The following is a 23154-nucleotide window of genomic DNA, read 5'->3' as shown; positions in this document are numbered from 1 at the left end:
TTGCTCAGTGGTTTTTTAACATCTTTTCTGACTTTTCAAAGCTCACAGTAAGAGTACCTTCCTCTAAAAATAGTCAACTACTAGATTAATGATTACCTGTATTCTCACTGATGTATAGTAAGATGCTTAAAACAAATTGCATGTAAAACTATAATCTACTATTTGCACTTAAACAATGTAACCAAAACATTTCTAATAGTATTCTAGTTGACGTCACGGAACACAACATAAGCATGCCCAGTATAATATACATGAAGATAATAAATAATGTATGTGGGATTTTAATATCCAGTAATGATTATATTGGATAATCTTAATTTTTAAAGAATGCTATAAAAATGTTATGGCACTTTGGTAATGTCATCACACTGGTTTGTTTGTTATAATAAATATCAATTATTCAGGTGTTTATATTGATTATGTTTGCACAGACCTGATGATTATTATTTATGTACTAATTATTTCCCGTATTCTGAATACATTTAATGTAAGTTTATTGCTGTTAAAAATTCATTATATTCACAAAATGGAGTAGATTTACTGGGTCAGATTTAATTCAAGTACTACTCCATGAAAAAAAAAAAAAAGATGTATACCTACTCTGATTAGCAGTAGGTAGTAAGTAAGGTACAGGATATAGAATGTGCTGTCTGCAGTTTGTAATGTAGAGTCTCACTTTAGGCGCTTCTGTTTGTCAATGGCCAACAGGAGGCAGCATGAGATCTATTTTAATTAAAACAGACTGAAACCAGGGATGTATTCAACAATATTTATAACTGAACATTATGCTCAATTTACTTTCTTTTTCTCCCTTTTAACATCTAATAAAACAGAGATCAGTAACAAATATTTTGCTGCTGCCTGGGTTCTGCTGATATGTGGGAAGTATGCTACTATGTGTTTGCTGAGATGTTAATTCTTTTGTGAAATAAAAGCACCATGCAACTTAATCATTTTCAGGTCTGATTTTGTTTTGTTTTGTTTTTTTTTTTTTTTCCAGTGACTTTCAACATATAGAGAATCTACAGTGTTTCTAATGAGGGTAACTACTTTTTTTCATTGTTTCTTTTTTCAAGTGGAGAGCATTTTGAATGTTAAAACTATAATCAAGAATGCAGTTAGCATGCATGAAATCTGCAGTGGAGGGGTGGAGGGGGTGTGTTAAATTGTCCTTGGAGCTTGTATTTTTATATCCTTCATATATCAATTTGCTGCTAAATTTGATTTAGCCTGCTGAAAAGTTTTAAATTTACCATTGTAAGGTGCTCTTTTAAATTGGTATCTTTTTTATTAGATCCGTCTAGCTCAGACTGAAATATAGGGGATTTTAACAGTTTGTGTATTGCAAATTATTAGGTATTTATGAAGCGTGCTTCCATACTACTTAGAAATGGCTTTAAATCAACATATAAGCTAATTAGTCTGAAAGGTTGCAGAAATGGCATTAATACAAAGTGAGGGAGCCCTGTGTTTCCCTAGGTGGTCTTCAAACCTGTATAGATAAAGTAGCGTTACAGCAATAAAAATTAACCTTCCAGCTTCTGCCACACAGCTAGCAAAAGCCAGTTGGAGACATGTACAAAGCATTCCACGTGTTCAAAATGTTAAAAGCTTATATCAAGTAACTGACCAAATTTGAGAGCCTATATATGTTTTACAGATCCAAGGAATTCACCATGGATTGGCACAGTTTGTATCTGAAGCAGATGGCATGATGGGGCTTTTTCCATTGTCATGAAAAGCAAGGAAGCAGAATCTGGATTTAATGAATAAAATACACATAAACTATACAAATTCAAGATAAATTCAAGACACTTCACAGGAATGAAGTAGGTCCAAGGATTTTTGTTAGGAGGGTGGTGTATCCCAAGATTTTTCACCTCTGATCACTAGCCTCTGTAATAGTGGAAAAAGAGTAGGGGGAGAAAATAAAACTCTTTAGAATTACGCACACAGCTACCCTAGGAAATCATACGCTTCCTAGTTAAAACTAGTCTAACGGACACTAATCATATTTAGTGGTTTTGTGCTTCCCAATAAAAAGAAGGATGCTCAATGAGGTATGATTAGCACTAATTATTTTTGCAGACTGGCAGAGGTTCAAACTGTTAATGACTTTCACTCTCTATCAATTTTCCACCTACTTGCACCTGAATCTGGTTGGAACTAGCTTGCAAGACCTTCAGGGCACACTTGCATCACATTTCTCAGCACTGTCAAAATACTGGTAATAGTGTAAATCAAAGCATAATTCATACTTAGGCCTTAGAAAGAAGTATCCCTGCATATTGCCAGCAACATGGCATAATCTTGCTACTCTACTCCTTACTATTTTCCTGTTAAAATTGTGCAGTACACAACAGGCAAGTATGGAAGCAAAATAATTATCAACTGTAAGAAAGCTGATGAATTCACAACCTTTTCATGTTGAGTTTCTGTAAATATATTCAGGAAGTTCACTGACAAAATTATTGACCGAAAGTGGAAAATACCATTTTAAAGCAAATTTGTAGTTTCTTCATCACAATTATGATCTCTAAAAGATATCTGTCCAGTGAAAATGCTTAAGTGCAAATACTGATTATAGCTCAGAACTTGCATTTGATTGAGCAAATAATTGTTAATATGCATGCAAGACAATACATCAGTTTAGGTGGAATAGGCAGGTAGCAAACTTCGGGGGGGGAGGAGGGAATTAATTATCTACCTGCAAGTAGTGCTTTAAGCCTGCTCAATGGTTATGTTACCAAGGCAACAGGATGTAATACAAAGAGCAAATGCCAGTAACTTCATATGACTGAGAAAACAACAAAAGGGCTCAAGAACAGAGACCTCTACAGAAACGTTTTTTCACATATATTCAATTACATTAATGACAAAGTGGCAAAAGATAATATTTTTAAATATCTATTATCTCCACAAATGTCATTTCACTATTTTAATCACAAAACCAATAGCAGACTCAAACAACGCGGTCGAAGAAGAAATATATATTGCTGTGCGATATTGTTAGCTCTGCCACCAAAAGCATAGCGGCCACGCTGACTCCGGCTGCTGCTAATTCCTTCTACTCGGCCGCAGAGAGGCTCACGGGGCAATCGCGCGCCCTCTGCCTGGGCCCTGCGGTCATGGCACGCCGGGCAGCCGAGCTTCTCCCTCCCTCACAGATTGCGGCAGAGAGGCGCCAGCCCTCTCTCACCATGCCCCGGCAGCCTACAGTGCTGCACCGCCTCCTCACGCAGGGCAGGCAGGGCACAGACACCAGAACCACCCTGTCTGGCTCTTCCATGACCCGGCAACATCCCTGCCAGCGGAAGCTCATTGAAGGAGAGGCGGGCTTTGGAAGGAACTAGCCAGTCACCGGTAGGCATCGGGAAGACAAGCAGCATCGGTAGCCAATGCTGTCTGGGAGTTGGTGTACGGCGGCAGTCCCGCTGGGAGAGGAGTTGCCGCGCTCGAAACCTATGTGGGGGATTCTGGCCCGTCTGGAGCGTCAGGGTGGTGAGGAGGTGGGGCCGAGGAAAGTGGCGGATGTGGACTGCCAATAGGCGTGCGGGAAGGGCTGATAGGCACACAGTTTGCCCAATGGGAAGGCGGTGGTTGTTACAGGGCCGGCGACCCGGAGAGGCGAGTTGGGCGTAGGTGAGTAGTTCGTGCGGCTCCCCGGGGAACTGGTGGGGTATGGGAGTGGAGCGGTACTAGCTCTTGCGGAGCTGAGGCAGCTTCTCCTGTGAGGTTGTTGTCCATGCGGGGCGTAAGCAGCCCCTGGTCCCTTTGTAGGGAGAGAGTGGTGGGGCTTCACTGCCCTCGGCCCATGAGAGCGGTGGGGCCCGTTGTCCGCCGTTGTCGGTGGCCTCGCTGGGAGGTCTTCCTCCTCATCTCGCTAGAGGCGCCGGGCCCCAGCGGCCCGCCTGTGGGTCACTTGCTGAGGGAGACCTTGCAGTGCGGTGCGGATGGGGCCCGGGCACCCACCTGTTCCCCGAGGCTCAGCGCGGGGTTGGGCCCGCCGCCGCGGACGAGGCGCAGCTGGTTTTGGGGAGCAGGCCCGGTGGGCCTCAGGCCCGTGCTGACCAGGGCAGCCAGCCGTACCCCCACCTTTCTTTGTTGCTTTTAGTGGCCTCCCCGCAGGGCTTCGTGCGCCTCCTGGCGGGACCTAGCCTGCCCCGCTTGCCGGCAGCGAGGTCGGTGGCTGAGCCGTTTCAGCCCTGGGGGCTGTACCCGCCTTCATTCCTCCAAAACGCGCTCGCTGCTCGGAAGGGAGCTGTTCTGCCGTTCATGGCCATTGCTGTCTGAGAGGAAGGGGAACCTTTCGTCGATGAATCCGTATATTCAACGACCTCATTCCACAACTGCTATCCGTCTTCGACATCTCCTCTCTGCTTTTTCAATGACCCTTTTAAGTGTTGTTGGCTCCCTATAGTGCTTGTTTTTTCACATGTTCAACCTGCAAGCTCCTGTGAAGAGAGGACTGTCCATTGGTGACCCTGGTGCTCCTGTAATAAATCTGCCCATGGTACAATAGTCTTAAATTGCACCAAGCTGAAGTAGCTTAAAGGATATTTTATTAAATCTTGTAGTTTTAAAAAATATTTTCTATTGCCAGCATGCTCACATGCTGACTATGAAACAATGTTGCTTGACAGTGAAAACTTTGCACGTGAACCTGTCAATAGAGATAGCAGATGAAAAATGATGTCTACACTATTATGTGTATTATCCCCAAATAGAAAGTTTTGTGTAATGTGCTGACATGTATGTTTTAAGCAAGTTTAGGATAATAATGGGCAAAAAAAAACCCCAATGAGTAACTTGAGAATTCTGTATAGCTGGGGGGGAGTTGTTTAAGGATTAAGTCCATTAGTCCATAGCAATCGAATAAAAAATCAAGCCATTTGCTTCAGGTGGACAAAAATGTGTACTAGGTTAGTAAGCAAACAACAGCTTGAAATTCTAAGTACAGTAAAGTGAATTGTTTGCCTACTAGATTTAAAGCATCTTAAACCAATCTAAAGTAGTAGGTAGCATGGTCCAAAGTTCAAAATAAATCCTAAGTTGGACCATTACCAAACAGTCTGTGACCAAGAACCATTTTCTAGTCTCAATTTTTGCTTTCAGTTTGATTTTTTTGGGGGGTTATATGGTCTATGATACATTCATCTCACTGCATTATTAGTCCCCTGTTTTTGTCTACTCAAATTTTCCCCTTTCTGTACAGTTGCACAGAGTCTGTCAGGTTTATTGTTCTCTTCAGCATCAGGCAAAGGATCTGAGAGTAGAGGGCTGGATAAATTTGGAACTAGCCATCCCATCTGATGGCTTCACCATAGGCATTTAAGGACTTATTCCTAAGTCTGTTTCCTCTTAAAACATCTCTAATGCATGACATTTGTTTGAACTAAAAGTTAATTTCTGACATTCAGCAGAATTGCTCCAGTTCTTTTTTGTTGTTGTTGTTATTAAGATAAATCAGAAGAGCCCCTAGAACTTCAACCTTTCATACTAATGTAATTGGGTGGAAATAATGCTTCATTTTAAATGTTTCTCAAAAATTTCAGTCCTCTAAACAATTCTTGGTTTTGAAGTAGTAATATAACAAATTTAGCTTCTTTTGGAAGTAATTTAGCATTCAAACTGAAATGTGCATGTCAAATTTCAGCCTTAAGCAAATTCTGAGTGGCAAAACTCCTAAGAGTTGAAGGAAAATAGTTATGTTTTTTTAATGGAAGTATCAACAGTTTTTGAGTTGGATATATTAATGAATTTGTCATTCATATGAGATTAGAGAAGGTATCTTTAGCAACTTTATATTCAGAGTCCAACAAAATGGTTACTTTTTATCAAAAGAATGATTGGTTGAAAACATGCATTCCTTAAAGGATGACTTTGGAGTTGAGTTCATTAAATGAAAGTATACAGTGTATACCTTTGAGATTTATGTTGTTTGTTCTTTTTCTCTTAGGAAGCCTGACAAATAAGAAAATACTACAAAGTGAAGAGAAAATTCACAAGAATTGAATTCTGTTTTCATTGGCTTTTAATTTTTGTGTTAACTGATTAGTGTCAGATCATCTCTGTGTCTACTGTGGTGAAATTATTAGGTTAAAGCTGGAAAAAATGAAACAGTTAAAACGAAAAAGAAAAAGCAATTTTAGTGTTCAGGAAACTCAAACTCTTCTTAAGGAAATCAGGAAAAGGAGAGAAGTACTCTTTTCAAAGCAACTTAATACAACAATTAATGAGATGAAACGGAAAGCTTGGGAGGAAATAGCAGAGTGTGTAAATGCTGTAGGTGAAGGAGAGCAAAGAACAGGGACAGAGGTGAAAAGACGATACCTTGACTGGAGAGCACTCATGAAGAGAAAACGTCTGAATGCAAACATCAAAGTCGTAGGTGCTGGGTTTCATCTTCCTTCATCCAATTTAGATGACTCTCTCAATGAAGACATGGATGAGAAAATGGGGTTTGCAATTGAATCTAGTTTTGAATGGCAAAATATCACTGACTTTAGAGAAGCTGGTGGATCTTTAACAGAAATCAAAGTAGAAGAGGAAGAGGAGGATCCACAGAATTTTGAAGTGAGTGATTGACATATATTAGCTATATGCAATATGTCCTTTGTCTCATTTCAAGCATAAGGCTTTTTGCTTTGTTTCTTTATAGCATCTGTTTCTGATTTTTCTGAATGTGAATTAAAGAAACTGTAGAAACAAATACGTTTCAAATAGATGATATTCAAATCTAGCAACTTGGAATTGTGTGCAAGGTCTTGGAAGTTCATTATCAAAGTGATCTTCTTAAACTTTGAATATGTTTTTGCATGTGTTTTCCATTTGTATGTGCCACAAATAAGAATTAGTTCAGTTGGTAGAATGAAAAATACGCTGTTGAAGGAAACTGGTTATTTTAATACTTAGGCAAGATAGGTGGATGAATAGGTAAGAGAAATTCACCTCCTTAAATTAAAGTACCTGCAGGTGCAGAAAGAAATAGAATACAGAAATAGAATACTGTTTGTATTTCATAAAATGAACCCACAGGACACAGAGTCAATGCTGGTCAAGCAGCATTCCTTTCTGTCAGAATTTTAATGTGTTTGACAAGCTGCTGTGGATCCTGCAGACACTTTGTTACTTGTAGTAGTACTGCATCTATCCTGAGATAGGCAGCTAGCAGAAGCAAAGTCAAATGTTTGCATAGTTTTGTTGTGCCTGTACAAAAATATAGTTCTCATTCCAAAAAAGGAGTATTTAACAGTTTTGGAGGGGGTTGGGGGACATAAACTCCTGTCTTGGCTCAATTGAGATGTGTGATGGGAAAAAAAATCAGTATAAGTTGTTAAATGGTAGTAAGACTGCTGTCTGACAACTGCTGAAGAACAGTGTGTCTGTTCTGATGCTAGAAGATTGGCAGTGTTCTCGTTACTTTAAGATTTTCTGAACTTGTATCTTGCTCAGTTTGCCTTGCTTTTTCAGCATACTTTGTAGGAAACCATTATCTCTTATGTATTATGAGTTTGTGGTACATGAGGGCTATAATTCTACACAAGTTGTTACAGTCTGCCAAGAGCGTGGCCACAGTATCACAGTGTATCAGAGGTTGGAAGGGACCTCAAGAGATCATCAGGTCCAACCCCCCCTGCTGGAGCAGGATCACTTAGGGTAGTCCACACAGGAATGCATCCAGGTGGGTTTTGAAAGTCTCCAGAGAAAGAGATTCCACAACCCCCTGGGCAGCCTATTCCAGTGCTCTGTCACCCTCACTGTAAAGAAGTTTCTCCTCATGTTGAGGAGTTCAAGTTTGAACCCATTGTTTGTTGTCTTATCACTGTGAACCACTGAAAAGAGTCTGGGCCCTTCCACTTGACACCCACCCCTTGGATATTTATAGACATTGTTCAGATCCCCTCTCAGTCTTCTCTTCTCAAGACTAAATAGCCCTAGGGATCTCAGTCTCTCTTCATAGGGGAGATGCTCAAGTCCCCTAATCATCCTTGTGGCTCTCTGTTGGCTTGTCTCCAGCAGGTCTCTGTCTCTCTTGAACTGGGGAGCCCAAAACTGGACACAGTATTCCAGGTGTGGTCTCACCAGGTCAGAGTAGAGAGGTAGAAGAACTTCCCTAGACCTGCTGGACACACCTTTCTTGATACATCCCAGGAACCCATTGGCTCTCTTGGCCACAAGGGCACATTGTTGTTCTATGGAGAACTTGCTGTCCACCAGCACTCCAAGGTCTTTCTCTATGGAGCTGCTTTCCAGCAGGGAAGCCCCTAACCTATACTGGTGCCTATTGTTATTTCTCCCCAGATGTAGGACCTTGCACTTGTCCTTATTAAACTTCGTGATGTTTGCCTGCACCCAGCTCCTAAATACCTAGTCATCACAATACAGTTTTAATGATTAGGAGCATGTGAAAGACGTCAGTGTTACATGTTTTTGAGAAATTGAAGCATTCAGTTAGTGAAAGCTGGGTTAACTGACATACCATGTAACCAACTGCTCTGACAGTAACTCACAACAAATTCCTAGTGGCTTATGTTAATGTCGCTTACCTATATGAAAAATAAGAACAACATATGCTCTTTTAGATCAAATTTTGTATCAGTGGTTCTGAATGCTCTGTAATATCTATCATGCAGTGTTTTCTGTCTGTTCTTGCATGTCCACTGGCAAGCTGACTTTTCTGTTTTTCATGATCAGGTAACTTACTAATAAAGCATGTTTCTCTGCCTGTGTAAAGGTAGAAAACAGTCTTTTGATCAGACATGGTTATTTCACAGCATGAGATAGGCGGTTCTGAATAGCTTTTAAGAGTAAAAACCCCAATATGTTCTTTTCGGTGGTGTTGTGTGTAACAAATTTATTCTGGCATAAAGACTGGTATGTAATTCATGTCTGTCACATTCCTGTCTGCAGTTTCCTATTGAGGAAGAAGAGGAAATTTTGTCATCAGTTTTGCCAGATTCAAAAAAGGAAAATGACCTACCAGACTTCCCTCACATTGAAGAGTTTGGAAATCTGAGCTCTGCTCAAGCTAGGCTAGCCTATGAAGATTCTCACTTGCTTATAAATCTGGAGAAGCAAAAAGTGGAACTGGAGAAGCAGCGACTAGACATTGAAGCCGAAAGGTTGCAAGTAGAGAAGGAGCGCCTGCAAATTGAAAAGGAACGGTTGCGGCATGTTGACTTGGAGCGTGAGAGACTGCAGATTGAGAAGGAGCGGCTGCAGATTGAATGGGAGAAACTCAGGCTAGAGACTCTGCATGCTGAAAAACCTGCTGTGGAAAATGACCTCACCCAAACAGAAAAACCCATCATGCAGCCTCTCGATCTAGAAACTGAGAAGTTAAAACTTGAAAAGGAACGTTTACAGTTAGAGAAAGAGAGGCTGCAGTTCCTGAAGTTTGAGTCAGAGAAGCTGCAGATTGAGAAGGAACGCTTGCAAGTGGAGAAGGAGCGCCTTCGAATTCAGAGGGAGGGTCACTTGCAGTGAACTTCTCGACTAAAGTGTCAACATTAGTGTTTTGATGTTTGTAAAATAGAGGTAGTTCTTTTCTTAATTCTGAAACTGTCCTAGAGGCTTGACATTCTTCTGTTCAGAGTTGAAGGTTGATGTTAAACTAAAAGAGGAAAAAATAAGAAAAAAAGAATGATGCTCAGTATGGCAGTGTGCCTACTTAAATGATCTTGTGTGAAATTCCTTTTCAGTGTATCAGAACTAAGTGTTATGTTCGTCTTCAGTATTGTGTTGTATTAGTTTGGTGTCCTCATCTCATAGACACATTGAGAAGAATCAAGGCTGAAGTTTGTGCTTTTTTCACTGTACTAACAGAAAAGAATTAGAATAAATCACCATATGTTGTGAGGGCATGGTGCTAATGTTAGCCCACACAGTAAAGAAGTATAAATGAGACAGAACACAGTAACACAGTCATGACGTGACTCATTTCATTTAATTTCTGTGTTTTTTTCCGCTCCCACAATTGGAGAAAGAGTTCAAGAATTATCTAAAAGTTGAAATATGTACATTAAGTTAAATTCACTCCAGTTTTGTTTACCATTGTTTCATTGCTTGAACTGAAGGGAGAATGCAGAAAATAGTGCATTTCCTTTTGCATGAAGTATTCATGCTATAGATAAAGTTACACATCAACCCTACCTACTACAAGCTGAACTGTTGGTTGCACCAGGTCAGTAATCACTCTATCTGGAATGTAGAACCTGTCTTAGTGTAGCATAGGGACTTATCAGGCGTGCTGTCTGATGAGTTTGTGATGACCTCTTGAAACAAATTCCTAGACCTGGTTTGTTCCTTGAAAGAGAGTAGCTGGTGGTGGGAGTCTCTGGTGTGGAGACATACAGGCTGAACACAGACGAAGGAGCACCGATCTTGAACGCTCTTGATGTTACTTCTGCCTGCCCAGCACCGAGGTCATGTCTGTGAGGCAGCCAGAAAAGACATCTGTGGCTGCCACCATATAGTATGTTTTAAAGAGTTAAATAGAAATTATCAGTGCTGAAGACTGTCAGTATTTTTCATAAGCAATGTATTCATTTAAAATAATTTCAAAAAAACCCCAAGAAACAAGAAAGCTTTCTATTATTTCATGTATGTTTAAATCCCACTGAGCCAGACTTCACATTTCTCCTATTTCTGCAAGTATCTATCTTCTGTTCACTCCATTTGATACTTAGGACTGTGAGAATATGGAATCTGAATATGTGTTGAGTGACTTACATGGATTCTTGTGCAAGTAAATATATTTATACCACTACAGGATTACTTTTATTCTGCAAAGAAAATGTTATTTTTTTATTACCAAAGCAAGTGTGCTTCTACAGTGGAAATAAATTTGACTACTACAATCCAAAATGCTTTTGAGACTGTGTGTCTTCACAGTGAAACAGGGCTACACATGAAATCTGATTACTCAGCACTGCAGCATCCTAAATTTACTGGTGCCTGTGTTGCCTGTGTAGTTAACCAGAGAGAATAGGAACGCCAGACTAGAACTTAAGCCAACCAGCACTTGCTTTAGAAAGGAAAAAAAGAAAGGAGGCAAACCAGAAGGATAGAAATGCCCCAGAGGAAAGGGCTTCTGAAATTCTGCCTGACTGTGAGGGATTGACCCTTTCTGGATGTCAGGTGCCCACTGTTCTGTCACTATTCTCTTCAGCCAGACGGGAGGGAAAATTGAATGAAATGCTCATGGCTGGAGGTAAAGACAAGGAGAGATCACTCAGCAGTTACTGTACGGGCAAACCAGGCTTGACTCAGGAAAATTAATTTAGTTTAATGCCAATCAAAATCAAGTAGGATAATGAGAAATAAAGCCAAATCTTAAAAACAGCTTCCTCCTACCCTTCCCTTCTTCCCAGGCTCAGTTTTGCTCCTGAAATTCTCTACTTTCTCCCCCACAGCAGGGGCAGTGAATGGGGGCTGTGGTCAGTTCATCACACATCTCTACCATTCCCTCCTCAGTGGGAGGACACTTGACACTCTTCCCCTGCTTCAGCGTGGGGTCCCTCCCACGGAAGACAGTTCTCCACACATTTTTCCAACGTGAGGCCTTCCCACGGGCTACATTTATTCAGAAGCTGCTCCTGTGTGGGTCTCTTCTACAGAGTGTTGTTCTTCAGGAACAGGGTGCTCCATCAAGGGCCCCATATGGGGTCACAAGTCCTGCCAGCAAACCTGCTCCACTGTGGCTTTCTTTCTCCATAGACCCACAGTTCCTGCCAGGAGCCTGCTTCAGTGTGGACTCGTCATGGGGTCATAATCTCGTTTGGGTGTTCACCTGCCCTGGCACAGGGCCCTCGAAGAGCTGCAGGTGAGTATCTCCTCCACTGTGGACTTCCATGAGTTGCAGGGTCACAGCTGGTCTCACCACGGTCTCCACTATGGGCTGCAGAGAAATCTGCTTCAGTGCCTGGAACACCTCTGCTGACTGGTGTTGACAGAATTGTTTCTCTCATATTCTCCTCTCTCTGACTACAATTATGGTTCTTCAGGTTTGTTTTTTTCTCTCTTAAATATGCTATCCCAGAGGTTGATACCATCACTGATAGGCTTGGCCTTGTCCAGAGGTGAGTCTTTCTTGGAGCTGTCTGGTATTGGCTGTGTCAGATACTGGGGAAGCTTGCCACAGATGGCATCTCTCTAGCAACCCTCCACTAGCAAAACCTTGCCATGCAAACCAAAGGCACTGAAATAAAGTGACAATTTTTTTGTCTCCTTAATACATATCAAATGAATTGATATTAAAAATAGCTTCCTGAGATTGAGAAATTACTTCTCTTTCCCTTTTAAAACATAGTGTGTAGAGCATTTACTCAGATAGTGGGATAACTTGAGTTTCATGATTTCTGTATCCTGAAGTGACCAACTTTCCAGAAAACTACTAGCTGCCAAATGGGTTGAAGTAGGAAAAAGGGGCAACATCACCACATATGCAAGAGGTAGTGATTAGAAAGCCCCAAGCCAGGACAGAGAACCTTCCTATGGTTTTGCCTGCAAGAGGTGCTTGGCTGGGAAGGAGCAACTATAGAGTCTGGCTCCTGTTTCAACTCTGCTGCTTGATACCAGCATCTTCGGTCTTCAATTTTTTTTCCATTTGGATGACTTAACCATTAGGATAATGGCTTGTACTTTACATTGGATATATTGGGAATTATGCCCCAAGAGCAATAAAGAGCTTGGGGGAAAATAAATAGACAAATCTGAACCATTCCTGAATTCTGAATTGTTTCAGAAATGTGAACGTTTCTCCAAATGTGAATAGAGCTGTATGTAAGCAATTTTTTCTTCTAACAACTATTCAGCCTCCCAGGGAAATTATGTATCCTTTGGTTATACAAAACCTTTTGGAAAACACTGAATAGTGAAATTAAGTATCATCATAAATCATTGAAAAAAATAGTTTAAACATAAAATTTAGAGAAAATTACAGAGTTTAATACATCAACTTTATAGCTTACTTTTTTTTTCATTCCAAAATTGCAGTCATTTTGTGGTAATTTGAATTTAAATGTCAATACTAATCTGCAATCTCTTAAACTTTAATTGCTTGGTTTACCAACCTGCAATCCTGACAGAAAAGCCTAAGGGCAAGATTTCGACCATGTAAATGTCACTGAGGTCAGGATGTATGCGTGAATTCAGTTCCCTTCCAGAGAGGGAGGGATTTTTTGCTCCTGTTTAAAGAAGAGCCTGTGATTGTGAGTAGTGAGCAACACTTCCAGACTGGGAAGAGTTTTAGTATATGAGGGAAACTATGTATATATGGAAAAAGATGCAAGTATTTGGACAAAAAAATGGAGAGGGATGAAGATCAAACATATAACAAGAGAGAAGGCAGGTGAAACTGATGACAGAAAACAGAGTGCTGGAAATATTCCCAGTGGTCATTGTGAACTGCTTTATTGAGTTTGTCTGATGCTCTGATGTCAGATCTTGTGGCTCTCTAGACCCCCATGAGAATGCATGGATGGGAAAGGTGAGTAGTAAAGCACAGCCTGAGGTGCAGCAATCAGCTTCACAGCCACTACAGACTTCTGCACTCCATTCATGCCATGTAGTTTGCTGTGCTGCAGCAGGAACATGCACCAGGACCTCCACAGATGCCATTAAGTTCACTACACCATGAAGGGGTTTCTAGCCAGTAATTTCAGGACCAGAAGGTCACATCGCATAGGTAAAATAAAGACTGCTGGAGAGAGTTTCTTGCTGTCTGTTATTAGCGATAAGTCCCACCAGTTTGTGCCAATTTAAGCCATTATGGAAAAGAAGCAGAATGTGTCCAGGTGTTTTCACAATGCAGTTTAGAGATAGACTGGCTAATATGTAAGTGTCCTAACAACAGCTAGAAAAGGTCATAGGGCAAGGGTGTAGATGCAGTCCCCAAGAGCAGCCTAGGCTGGAAAGCAGCCACACTTCTATCAGGACACCCCTAAGAAAACATGATAGGATTCAAAGGCAACTTAATTTCCTTGAGTAAGGGGTCTTGTGTTATTTCTGAGCCATTTTGAGCAACTTTCACTGCATTAGTCTCCTCATGACCTCAAGACATCTTTACCAGTCTTGCAGGCATCAGCCAAAAGAAGAAAGTTTTACCATCCCCCAAGGCTCCCCAGCATAGCTGTTTGGTGGTGCTGAGCTACCATCTTCTGAAAGTTTTTTTTCTCTTTTTTATCACATTGGTGTTTCTTAATCTTTCCATGGTGGTTCATTTTTTTCTCCCTTAAATCCCTGAAATCCTTACTGATACCTGTCTCAACAATCCCTCCTCCATCTGTAGTTTTACCTTATCTTGCTTGACTCTCCACTGCAAACAACATCATGATTTTCCCATTAGCATGAACCAAAGTTAGGCAACTGGGCTGGGCTGTGTCCTGGATTAGAGATGTGGAGGAGAAGCTACATGCTTACCTTGGACCCACTCAGTCTCCCTAATAACAGTCCAGGAGGTCTTAAATAGCAATGGTGCTAGTCAGAGCAACCTGCAGTGAGTGAAACAGTTCAGCACCCACTTGCAGAGTTATGAACTGTGTGACCAAATCTTGATGCCCTGGATGTTGCTTCTGTTGCACTCTTCAGGATAACAGCAAGAGTGGGCAAAAAGAGACAAAGCCAGTGTCATCCTCATGATGTTTCAGGTGTTGAGAAAAACTTCTTGGTCAGCTCTTCAAAATATCATGAAGGGTCCAAGAGGGAGAGAAAAGTAAGTCTCGGGTTCCTGTGGCTTTTCCCAAGTAGAGCACAGGGGTTTCAGTTACATCAGGAAATTCACCACTTGCCTGGTGGTAAAAGTTGCCACTGCTGCTCTGCCAGGCTTTTAGATAATCCAGGACTGGTTGTTGTGTATATGCATTATCTTGAAATGGGCAATAATCTGTTAGGTACTTTTCAAAATGTAGCTGAATTATGTTAACGTTTTGTTTCCCCTCCCCCCAAAACAAGTTTCTAAAATCCCCTTTGCAAGTGGGAACAGAAGTTTATAACTCATGTTTCTTCACTTTTTCACAGAACCTTTAATGCAACTGCCACCAAAGAGCATCAGCAATGTTACCTGTCTCTTCAGCTCATACACCCCCAGAAAGTCCCCTCGGAAAGGCACAGAGTGTTCCGAGGAGACAGAGTCAGATTCCAAGCTGATATTTTACAAACACAAAAATACCCTCCAAGATCCTACTCTATGTCAATCAGGAGCCTTGATAAAAGTGATAAGTGGGAGAAGAGGGAGTAGAAAAGGCTGGGTTTTCTTTATTGTTGATGAAATCAATTACTGAATTTAAGCCAGAGGGTGTTAGAAAATGCCACCAAATTCAATGGTCACTTTTCCTCTTTTTTCCCTGCTTTCCTTTTTCCTTCTTTTTTACTTTTCTTTCTTTTTCCTTCAAGTTAAATGCAATAACCTTGCAATTTGATGAGTGTCAAAACTAGATACAATACAGAAGACTGCTTGAGGCCCTGTGCAGGTTCTGTTTGCACAGACCACCATTCCTCCCTGGCTGAGTTAGGACATTGGTCCCCTGTCTTCTTGCAAGCGTTAGTAACCCCAGCCATGCATTGTGCTCTTCCCATGCTCAAAGCACTTTGAATCATGGCCCAGCTCAGCTCAGACTTCCAGTGTTCCATTCAGGAGTGGAAGACAGTTTGGCCCCTTACCTCATTCTTTAGAGGTCAGGTAAGGACTGCTTTTCCCTGCTCTACTCTTCCCCAGGCTGTCACCCTGATTCCCTGCATGTTCCCAGTATCTGCTTCTCCTCGTTTCTTGTACTTCTCTGCCTTCATTATCTCAGACATTTCTGGGGTGTTTGTCACTCTGATGGCCATACATCCATATGGTGCTTATTTGCTCTCTATTCAGTTTTGATATCTAGCTATTCATGTGACACTGACTTGGCTGTCTATTAAAATGGAGCATGAGAAGGCAACAGTCCCTGGCCATTATCTGATCCACACTGACTTTCCAAACAGACCTGGTAGTGATGTATTCTCCCTTTTCCTCATCTGTGGAGAAGTAAAGATAAGGCTCTCTCTCTTATAACTCAGACTGAGCAAGAAGAATGACAGTTATTAAAGCATCACTCACAAGGAATGGGTTAAAGAACTGAGTTTGCCTAGTTGAGAAAAGAGGGACAGAATGCAGATGTAATAGACTTCAAATATGTGAAAACCTACATCAGTCTGGTCTTTGTGCTGCCAGTAAGACAGCAAAGAATAAGCCTAAATCGCAGCCATGACTGCCTGGACTGACCATGAGGAAAAAGGCTAATGAGGACAGGAAGGTCCAGTCTAGAAGACTGGGGAAGCTGTATGCTCTCCATCATTCAGCAGTTTTAAAAATAGGCTTTGCAAAGATGAAGAATGATGCAGATACTGTCTTCCACCAGTATTTTCTGCAATGCCATGAATAGGAGCAACAAAACTATTTCCTTCTTTTCCTGCTTAACTTTCCTATTTGCCTGTGCCATCAGATTGCAGGCTGGCTTCCCCTGAAGTTGCATCTTGTGAAAAGACATGTTGGCTAAGCGGTGTGGACATGAGATGCTACCTTTTCTTTTCTGCCCTGCATTTATTTCCTAGGCTCAGCCTGCTCCAGTGCATTAATTGTGGACGAGAAGGGCTGTTCCCTAGAGTCTGTGGAAGAGGCAGCATGGCTATTTGGCTCAGGGCTCTGACATTTTGCATAAGTCCTGCTCCAGCTCAGCACCGTCTGTGTGGCACAGGGTTGCAGTTCAGCTCTGTCCCAGGCAGCTTCTTGCCTCCATAAACATCCAGCAGCTCTTTCACAGCTTCACATTTCTCTACCAGATTTGTACCTTCTCCTGTGTTTGTGCACTCATGAACTTCTAGGCTGGAAAAACTTCATCTTCAAGGTCACAAGCGGTCATATAAGCCCAGAACAGGCAAAAAGAGGATTAGTCCTGGGATTGGTTCTCAGTAACACAGCATGCTGCACATTTTTTTCTACAGTGTTCAAATAACATGCTACAAGCTGTTGTGTGGCATTCTTCACTCATCTTTTCCATCACTTTTGTTAGTGTGTGGTCTAAACATTGGGCTCTTTGTTGCAATATTTCTTCCCAAAGGCTAAAAGTGATGGATGAGGAGACTCTCAAGTGTCATAACTATGTCAAGAAAGGGTTTCCAGTATGTGCTACTGCCACAACTGTCTCACCCATTGAATGGTGAGCTGCACAAGCTGCTGCTCCAGCTGTGGCTGCTCACCTGAAGAGCTTCTGCTGGCAGCAACTGGCAGAATGAGCTTGGTGGCCACCATGGTCTGACATGGGAAAGGCTGAAACCACTTGCTTTGGCTGTGTATTTGTTTTTACAAAGGTCTTGTTTGGCATTAGGCTGCCAAATTGTGAAGAGCTATGTTATCCAGTATCCACGTTATCCAGAAATCAGAGCAAGAGCCTTTGAGTAGTTCAGCGTGCTAAGGGGGCAAGTAGCTATGTATGAGGCAAAAAAACCTGATTTTAAAAGCTAGCAGTGAGGGCAGCAAGAGCGAGAGCTTCTGACTAACCTGGGTGGATTTCACTGAAAACCTAAATCCTTGCGCCACTCAGGCACTGTTAAAGTTTGCAGCTAACATTAAGGTAAAATAGAAGTAGGCCAGACTGGCATGACTCAGAATGTTTGTAGTTGATATTAGGACTACAGAAAGATTTTAATCTAGGCTTAAAAAAAATAAAAAGAAAGGAAAAAAGGTTGCATTTTATAATAAATGCCCAACTTTTTTTGTTTCCAGGTAATTGACTTATTTGAAGACACATGGCCCAGGCAAATAAAAGGAGGCAGGGAAGAATGCCTTCAGTACTGATTTGGGGCAGCTTGTAGTACTTCAAAATTTCCTCTCAGTCGGTTTCTGGCTAATTTATATCAAAATGGTGACTTTTCCAAACTACTAGTTATGCCGCCAGTGCTTTTGCCTTGGCGTCCCTGGGTGATTTTGTGGCAGTTCTTGCCCCCAACTCATCATTTTTCCTTTCTGGTCTTTTAAAGCATAATCTCCTGACGCTTTGTCACAGTTGCTATGCTAATGAACGCAGCAGTTCTCAGTCATCAGAAAACACATTAGAAAAAAATAGCTCCACTGACACAAAACCAGAAGGAGTCCTTTTCATGTGGTGCACATAATCCTTTTAAACTTGACCTACTTTAGAGGACACTGTCACCTTCTCCTTTTGCAGTTTATTAATAATACCATAGTTATTTTCTGTTACAGTTTTAGTGGTTTTAATTTCCCTACTTCACACTATCAGTAGTTTTATTCTACACATTAGCAGACCGTGGAATACCTTGCCTTGTTTCTTCCATATTTTCTAATTGCAACACTCCATCATTAGTCAACTGGTTCATAATGTGGAAGGCAAAGTTGCTATTTCATTTCATGCTGTATAATACAATGCTTCTGGTTCAGTAATTACTTTGTGCCAGACTTGTGATCAGTCCTGAGATAGCTCACTCTTGATGGATAGCCCCATCACAGAGTGTATAAGATTTAAAGGAAGAAGCAAATTTTTAATTTTGCCTCTCTGACAATTTAGCTACTTGAACAGTGCTTTTTCAAACCAATATTTATCTCACTGAGATAGGAAGAGATTACAGAAATGAGAACTTAAAAGAGAGAACTGAAGTTGGAAAAGCATTTTCAGAAGTTTTGGGTTGCAAAACAGGAAAGATACAAATGAGACATTCTTCCACAGAAACTATTACTTGTTACTCTGTTAATGGAGTGCAAATCTTTTAGTCACCTGTTTAATGTTCTGGAGAAAACCATTACCTACTTCTCATAACCATTCCAAGGGTTATGCAAAATGAGATGATGATCTTACATACTGCTACCGCTTAGTACTAGGCCTGGGGAAAAAATTGTTTCCAAAGGTTTTCTGTTCAGTCATAGAAGTATTCATGAGTTAATTGTCTGAAGTGGCAGCCATAGGATATAGGAGGTGCCTTTTGCTAGCAAGCATGAGGTCTGAGAGTGCAACACAAGTCACAAGAACAGCCAGAAAAGGCGTGCTAAGTGAGTAAGAGTGGAGAGGGCTGTAGCCTTTGTGGACAAAAGACAACTTAGTGCCCAGGGCTTACAGCAGAGGAAAGTTCAATTCCAGTCAGGCATTTTGACACTTTTCTGCTGGGAGCCAGTTTTGAGGGACACAATTTTGGCCAGATATACTATTGCTTTGATTCTATAAAGCAATGTTTATGTTCTTGCACATCTCTATAGAACTGTATGATATGAGGGCAACAACTATAGTTGAAATATTTCAAATTAAACAAAATGATCTTGTCTTGCTTTCCCTAATTTTGCACAAGTCCACACCTTGGTCTTTTGCATCTTACTTCCTATCTGCCATGCTTTTAGTGTATCATCCTTCCCTCAAGGTCTACCAGTGAGATCCCACCAGTCAGAAATACCAGAGTTAAAAATTCTTCAGAAATCCCAAATTCAGGTACCCTGAAGGGGGTTTGGTCATTTCACCAAAGCAGGGTGAGGCAGCTGTGTCTGCAAAATGTGTCAAGGTCGTTTTGTACCCAATACCTTGGAAAAGGTCTGAGGTTGGGTGTTCAGTCATAGAGCTAGACAGAAGTTCAAGGGAGAGAGGGCAACAGGAGGACTACACTAGTAAGGCAGGTAGTACACACTGCTGTGACAATCGATATAAAAAAACCTGAAAGCAGTTAATTATGATATTTAAACAAGTAGAGAGAGGTGGGAATGAGGAAACAGGGCAGCAGATAAGAGAGTCCTGGGTGGACAGAGGCTGGTTGCCTAACCCCACTGCCTCTTCCTCAAGAAGCAGCAATACAGCATCACTTTAGGTTTTTCACTAAAACAGCTCCTCCCAGCATCACCTACATGGTGGATGAGCAAAACCAGCATGCAAGGCCAGCTATAATGATAAATGAACAACAGTACAAAAGCAACAGATCAGGAATCAAGGAATTGAGGTGGAAGTAGCAAGTAAATACCACAGGTGAAGGACAAGAATGACAACAGCTACAGAATTTATAGCATCTTACTTCTCCTCTTGGTTCACCAGGACCAATATGCTTTTCTATCAATTCAGGTATTCAACTGACATTTAAATGTGTTAGTAACACAGAGATCTTTTAGTTAAAAGACTCCAGGTTGCTTGCAAGCAGAGCAAACTGCTTCATCCAAGAAGATTCAGGAGAAATGCTGCAAAGACAGATCAATGGATTAGTCACTCAGTTTCTAGTATGTATAGTTTTGCATGACTGCAGAAAAATAGCAATTAAGAAAGTGAAAACACAGCAGAAAAAATGGGAAGCTTGAATATTCAAAGCTGAAGAGATGAATTGTTAGTTTTCTCAGATGTGACCTCAGGTATGCTGAACTACATTTTAGCCCACTGGCACCTTGAGCATTAGCAGAGTTGAGAGCCATTTTGTGATTCCTCCCTGGGAATATGCTGCAAATTTTCTGAAGAGGACCTGAGAGCCCAGGAGATGATGGTGGAATGGTGGCCAGTGGCAACACAGAGACCTGGGGAAGAAGAGGGTTCTTAACTCTGAGATTCCAGAAGCCAGTCTGTGTCTGATTCTGAGCAGCTAGGGTAGGAGGAGAAAGAGGATCATGATCCCTGAGCTGTGACTGTCCACTCCCAAGTGCCCAAATCTTTACAGAATTGCACAAAAGACAGAAGGGGGGGGGGGGGGGGGGGGGCGGAAATAGCAATATGAAGTATTATTCTTTCATAGTTGCTTTACAAAGAAAAAAACCTCCTAGAGCTGTTCTTGTTGTTTGATTGTATTGGTGTTTCTGCTGCTTTTCAAGACCTACACAGGGTGTGTGCAGGAGTATTGTTGCTTTTAGACATGTGCAGATCTCCCTGAAGATATGTCCCACAGCACTGGCAGACTATCAGCTCTAGGGCTGGTGGCTAGTGCACTAATGGCATTCTAAATCACTCAGAGCAGACTATAGCTAAATGAACCAGCATTGTTTCTTTTAGAAGTCAGGGCTGGAGAGATCTTTTGGCTCAGAAATCTAGAGGAAAAATTATGGGCTAATCCAGAATGGCACCCAGAAAAGCTCTTGCTCTTAATGAACAAGCTAAGAGTTATCACCAACATCTGTGCTGTTTGAGACTGAAAAAGTAGCATTTCTGTCAAGGCAAATACACTGTCACATACTTTTCCAAGAGCTGATTTGTATTTGATCTTATATATAAGATCTAGAGAATCTAAATTTTTTGCCATAGGCCATCCTGATAGATAAATATTTTCTGGAAGTATTCCTTTCAGAGACAGAAACAAGCACAGATACTTGCCCTACTTATTTTTTTTTTAGCATGAGAGGACCCTTCCTGTGGATCAAAGTGCACATGCCAGCTCCTCCTCCTTCCTGGAGCCTACCAACTTCCCTTCCTTCAAATTGTTTTCCCATCTGCAGTATTTATAATAATTGCAATGTTTCTGCAAGAAGAAGACAAGGCTGTTTATTTAGCAGGATGTACTCAGAAGCCTGACAGTTTAGCTGGACTGTTTGCTAGGAAAGAAAATTCAGTCTATTGGAAGATGCCAGCTTTTAGTCAGGATGAGCAAACCCATTCATAAAAGAAGTCCCTCATGCCCTCTTCACACTGTCCCTTTTGATATATGAACATTGTTAAGTCTGAGCAGTTCATATGTTTGTTCTTTTTGTAGAAAAGAGTTATTTCCTGTTATTTCTCTTTGTGGGAAAGAAAGAAATCAGGCTCTGTGAGCTTCGGTTCACAGCTCTTCATTCAAGAGTTCAGAAAGAGGTTAGGAGAGACACAAAACCAGTGCAAACGGAACAAACTTTGAAAAACCTCTTTCTGAATCCCCTCTGCTACTGCCAAAGGGGATGGAGCAACTAACAGACAGACTTGATCTGCCACCATCCCTTGGGGTCAGCAGGACCCTCTACATGGCACACATGGTGGCAGGGACACTCATCCTTCTGATGAACATTTTGCTGCTGTTCCAACCATTGCTTGCACCAAGAGAAGCTCTTCTACAAGTGTCTCTGCTGATCTTCGGTCAATGGAGAGATGAACAGGGAAGTGTACACGTGTGTCTGTGTGCATATAACCCAAAGTGGGTTTCAGGGAATGTAGATTCTGATGGATGTGCATGCCATGGACCCCAGGAAAGAGAATGATAACTGCGATGTGGTTTTCTCTGTAAATACAGACTTACTGGTGTGACTGGGGGGTAGACAGCACTACTATTGCCTGTGCAATATTTTTCCAAGGGCTATACAAGAAATTTCAGTTACAGAGGGAGGCCATCTGATAAGTTTTAGGAGCTCTCACATAGTCTTATGTGAGACCAACCTCTTATGTGCTATGCTACTGATATACACAAAGATATACACAGCAGAGTGGAGCCAGACCTGGAGGTTCCTAGAGTGTGTAAAGCTACCTTCCTGACAGAGCTGGTGATGGAAACAACTAGAAAAGGCACCTTGCTGGACCTGCTGTTTGTGAAGAGAGGACTGGTGAGTGATGGGGGCCACCTTGGGCACAGCAATCAGGAAAGGATAGAGTTCTCCATTGTTGGAGAAGTAAAGAGAGAATTCCACCTGGGAATTCTAGCAGGCAGACTTTGGCCTGTTTCAGAGACTGGTAGACAGACTCCCATGGGAGATAGTCCTGAAAAGCCAAAGAGTTCAGGAAGACTTGGCACTGTTCAAGAGGCAACTCTTAAAAACACAGGAACAGGCCATTCCCATGTGCCAAAAGAGGAGCTGGCAGGGAAGAAAGCCAGCCTGGCTAAATACGGAGGTTTGGTTGCTGCTTAGGGAGGAGAGTCTGTGGTCGTTGGAAGAAGGCACAGGTAACCTGGGAGGACTACAAGATTGTCATGAGACTATGCAGGAAGAAAATCAGAAGGGCCAAAGCCCAACTGAAAATTAATTTGTCTTCATCTGTTAAAGAGAACAGGAAGTGCTTCTACAAATACAAAAGGAAGACTAAGGAGAATCTCTGTCCTTTGTTGGATGCAGTGGGGAACATAGTGGTCAAGGATAAGGAAAAGGCTGAGGTACTTAGTACCTTCTTTGCCTCAGTCTTTAGTAGTAAGACCAGTTGTTTGCTGGATACACAGGCCCCTGAGCTGAAAGATAGGGATGGGGAGCAGAATGAAACCTCC

The 23154-nt window shown here is 41.7% G+C and overlaps 1 protein-coding gene across 1 annotated transcript; it reads left to right on the top strand.

Annotated features, from left to right (window-relative positions):
- Positions 1 to 6114: 6114 nt before the first annotated feature.
- Positions 6115 to 9491, top strand: MSANTD4 (Myb/SANT DNA binding domain containing 4 with coiled-coils). Its single transcript, XM_054388905.1, has 2 exons — positions 6115 to 6576; positions 8914 to 9491. Exons 1-2 carry the CDS (start codon positions 6115 to 6117, stop codon positions 9487 to 9489), a joined length of 1038 nt encoding a protein of 345 aa, XP_054244880.1. The 3' UTR covers positions 9490 to 9491.
- The last annotated feature ends 13663 nt before the right edge of the window (positions 9492 to 23154 follow it).

Source organism: Indicator indicator, chromosome 1, assembly GCF_027791375.1.
Source record: "Indicator indicator isolate 239-I01 chromosome 1, UM_Iind_1.1, whole genome shotgun sequence".
Lineage (NCBI taxonomy): Eukaryota > Metazoa > Chordata > Aves > Piciformes > Indicatoridae > Indicator > Indicator indicator.
Note: the sequence above shows the minus strand (reverse complement) of the source record. Positions and strands in the feature narration are given on the sequence as shown.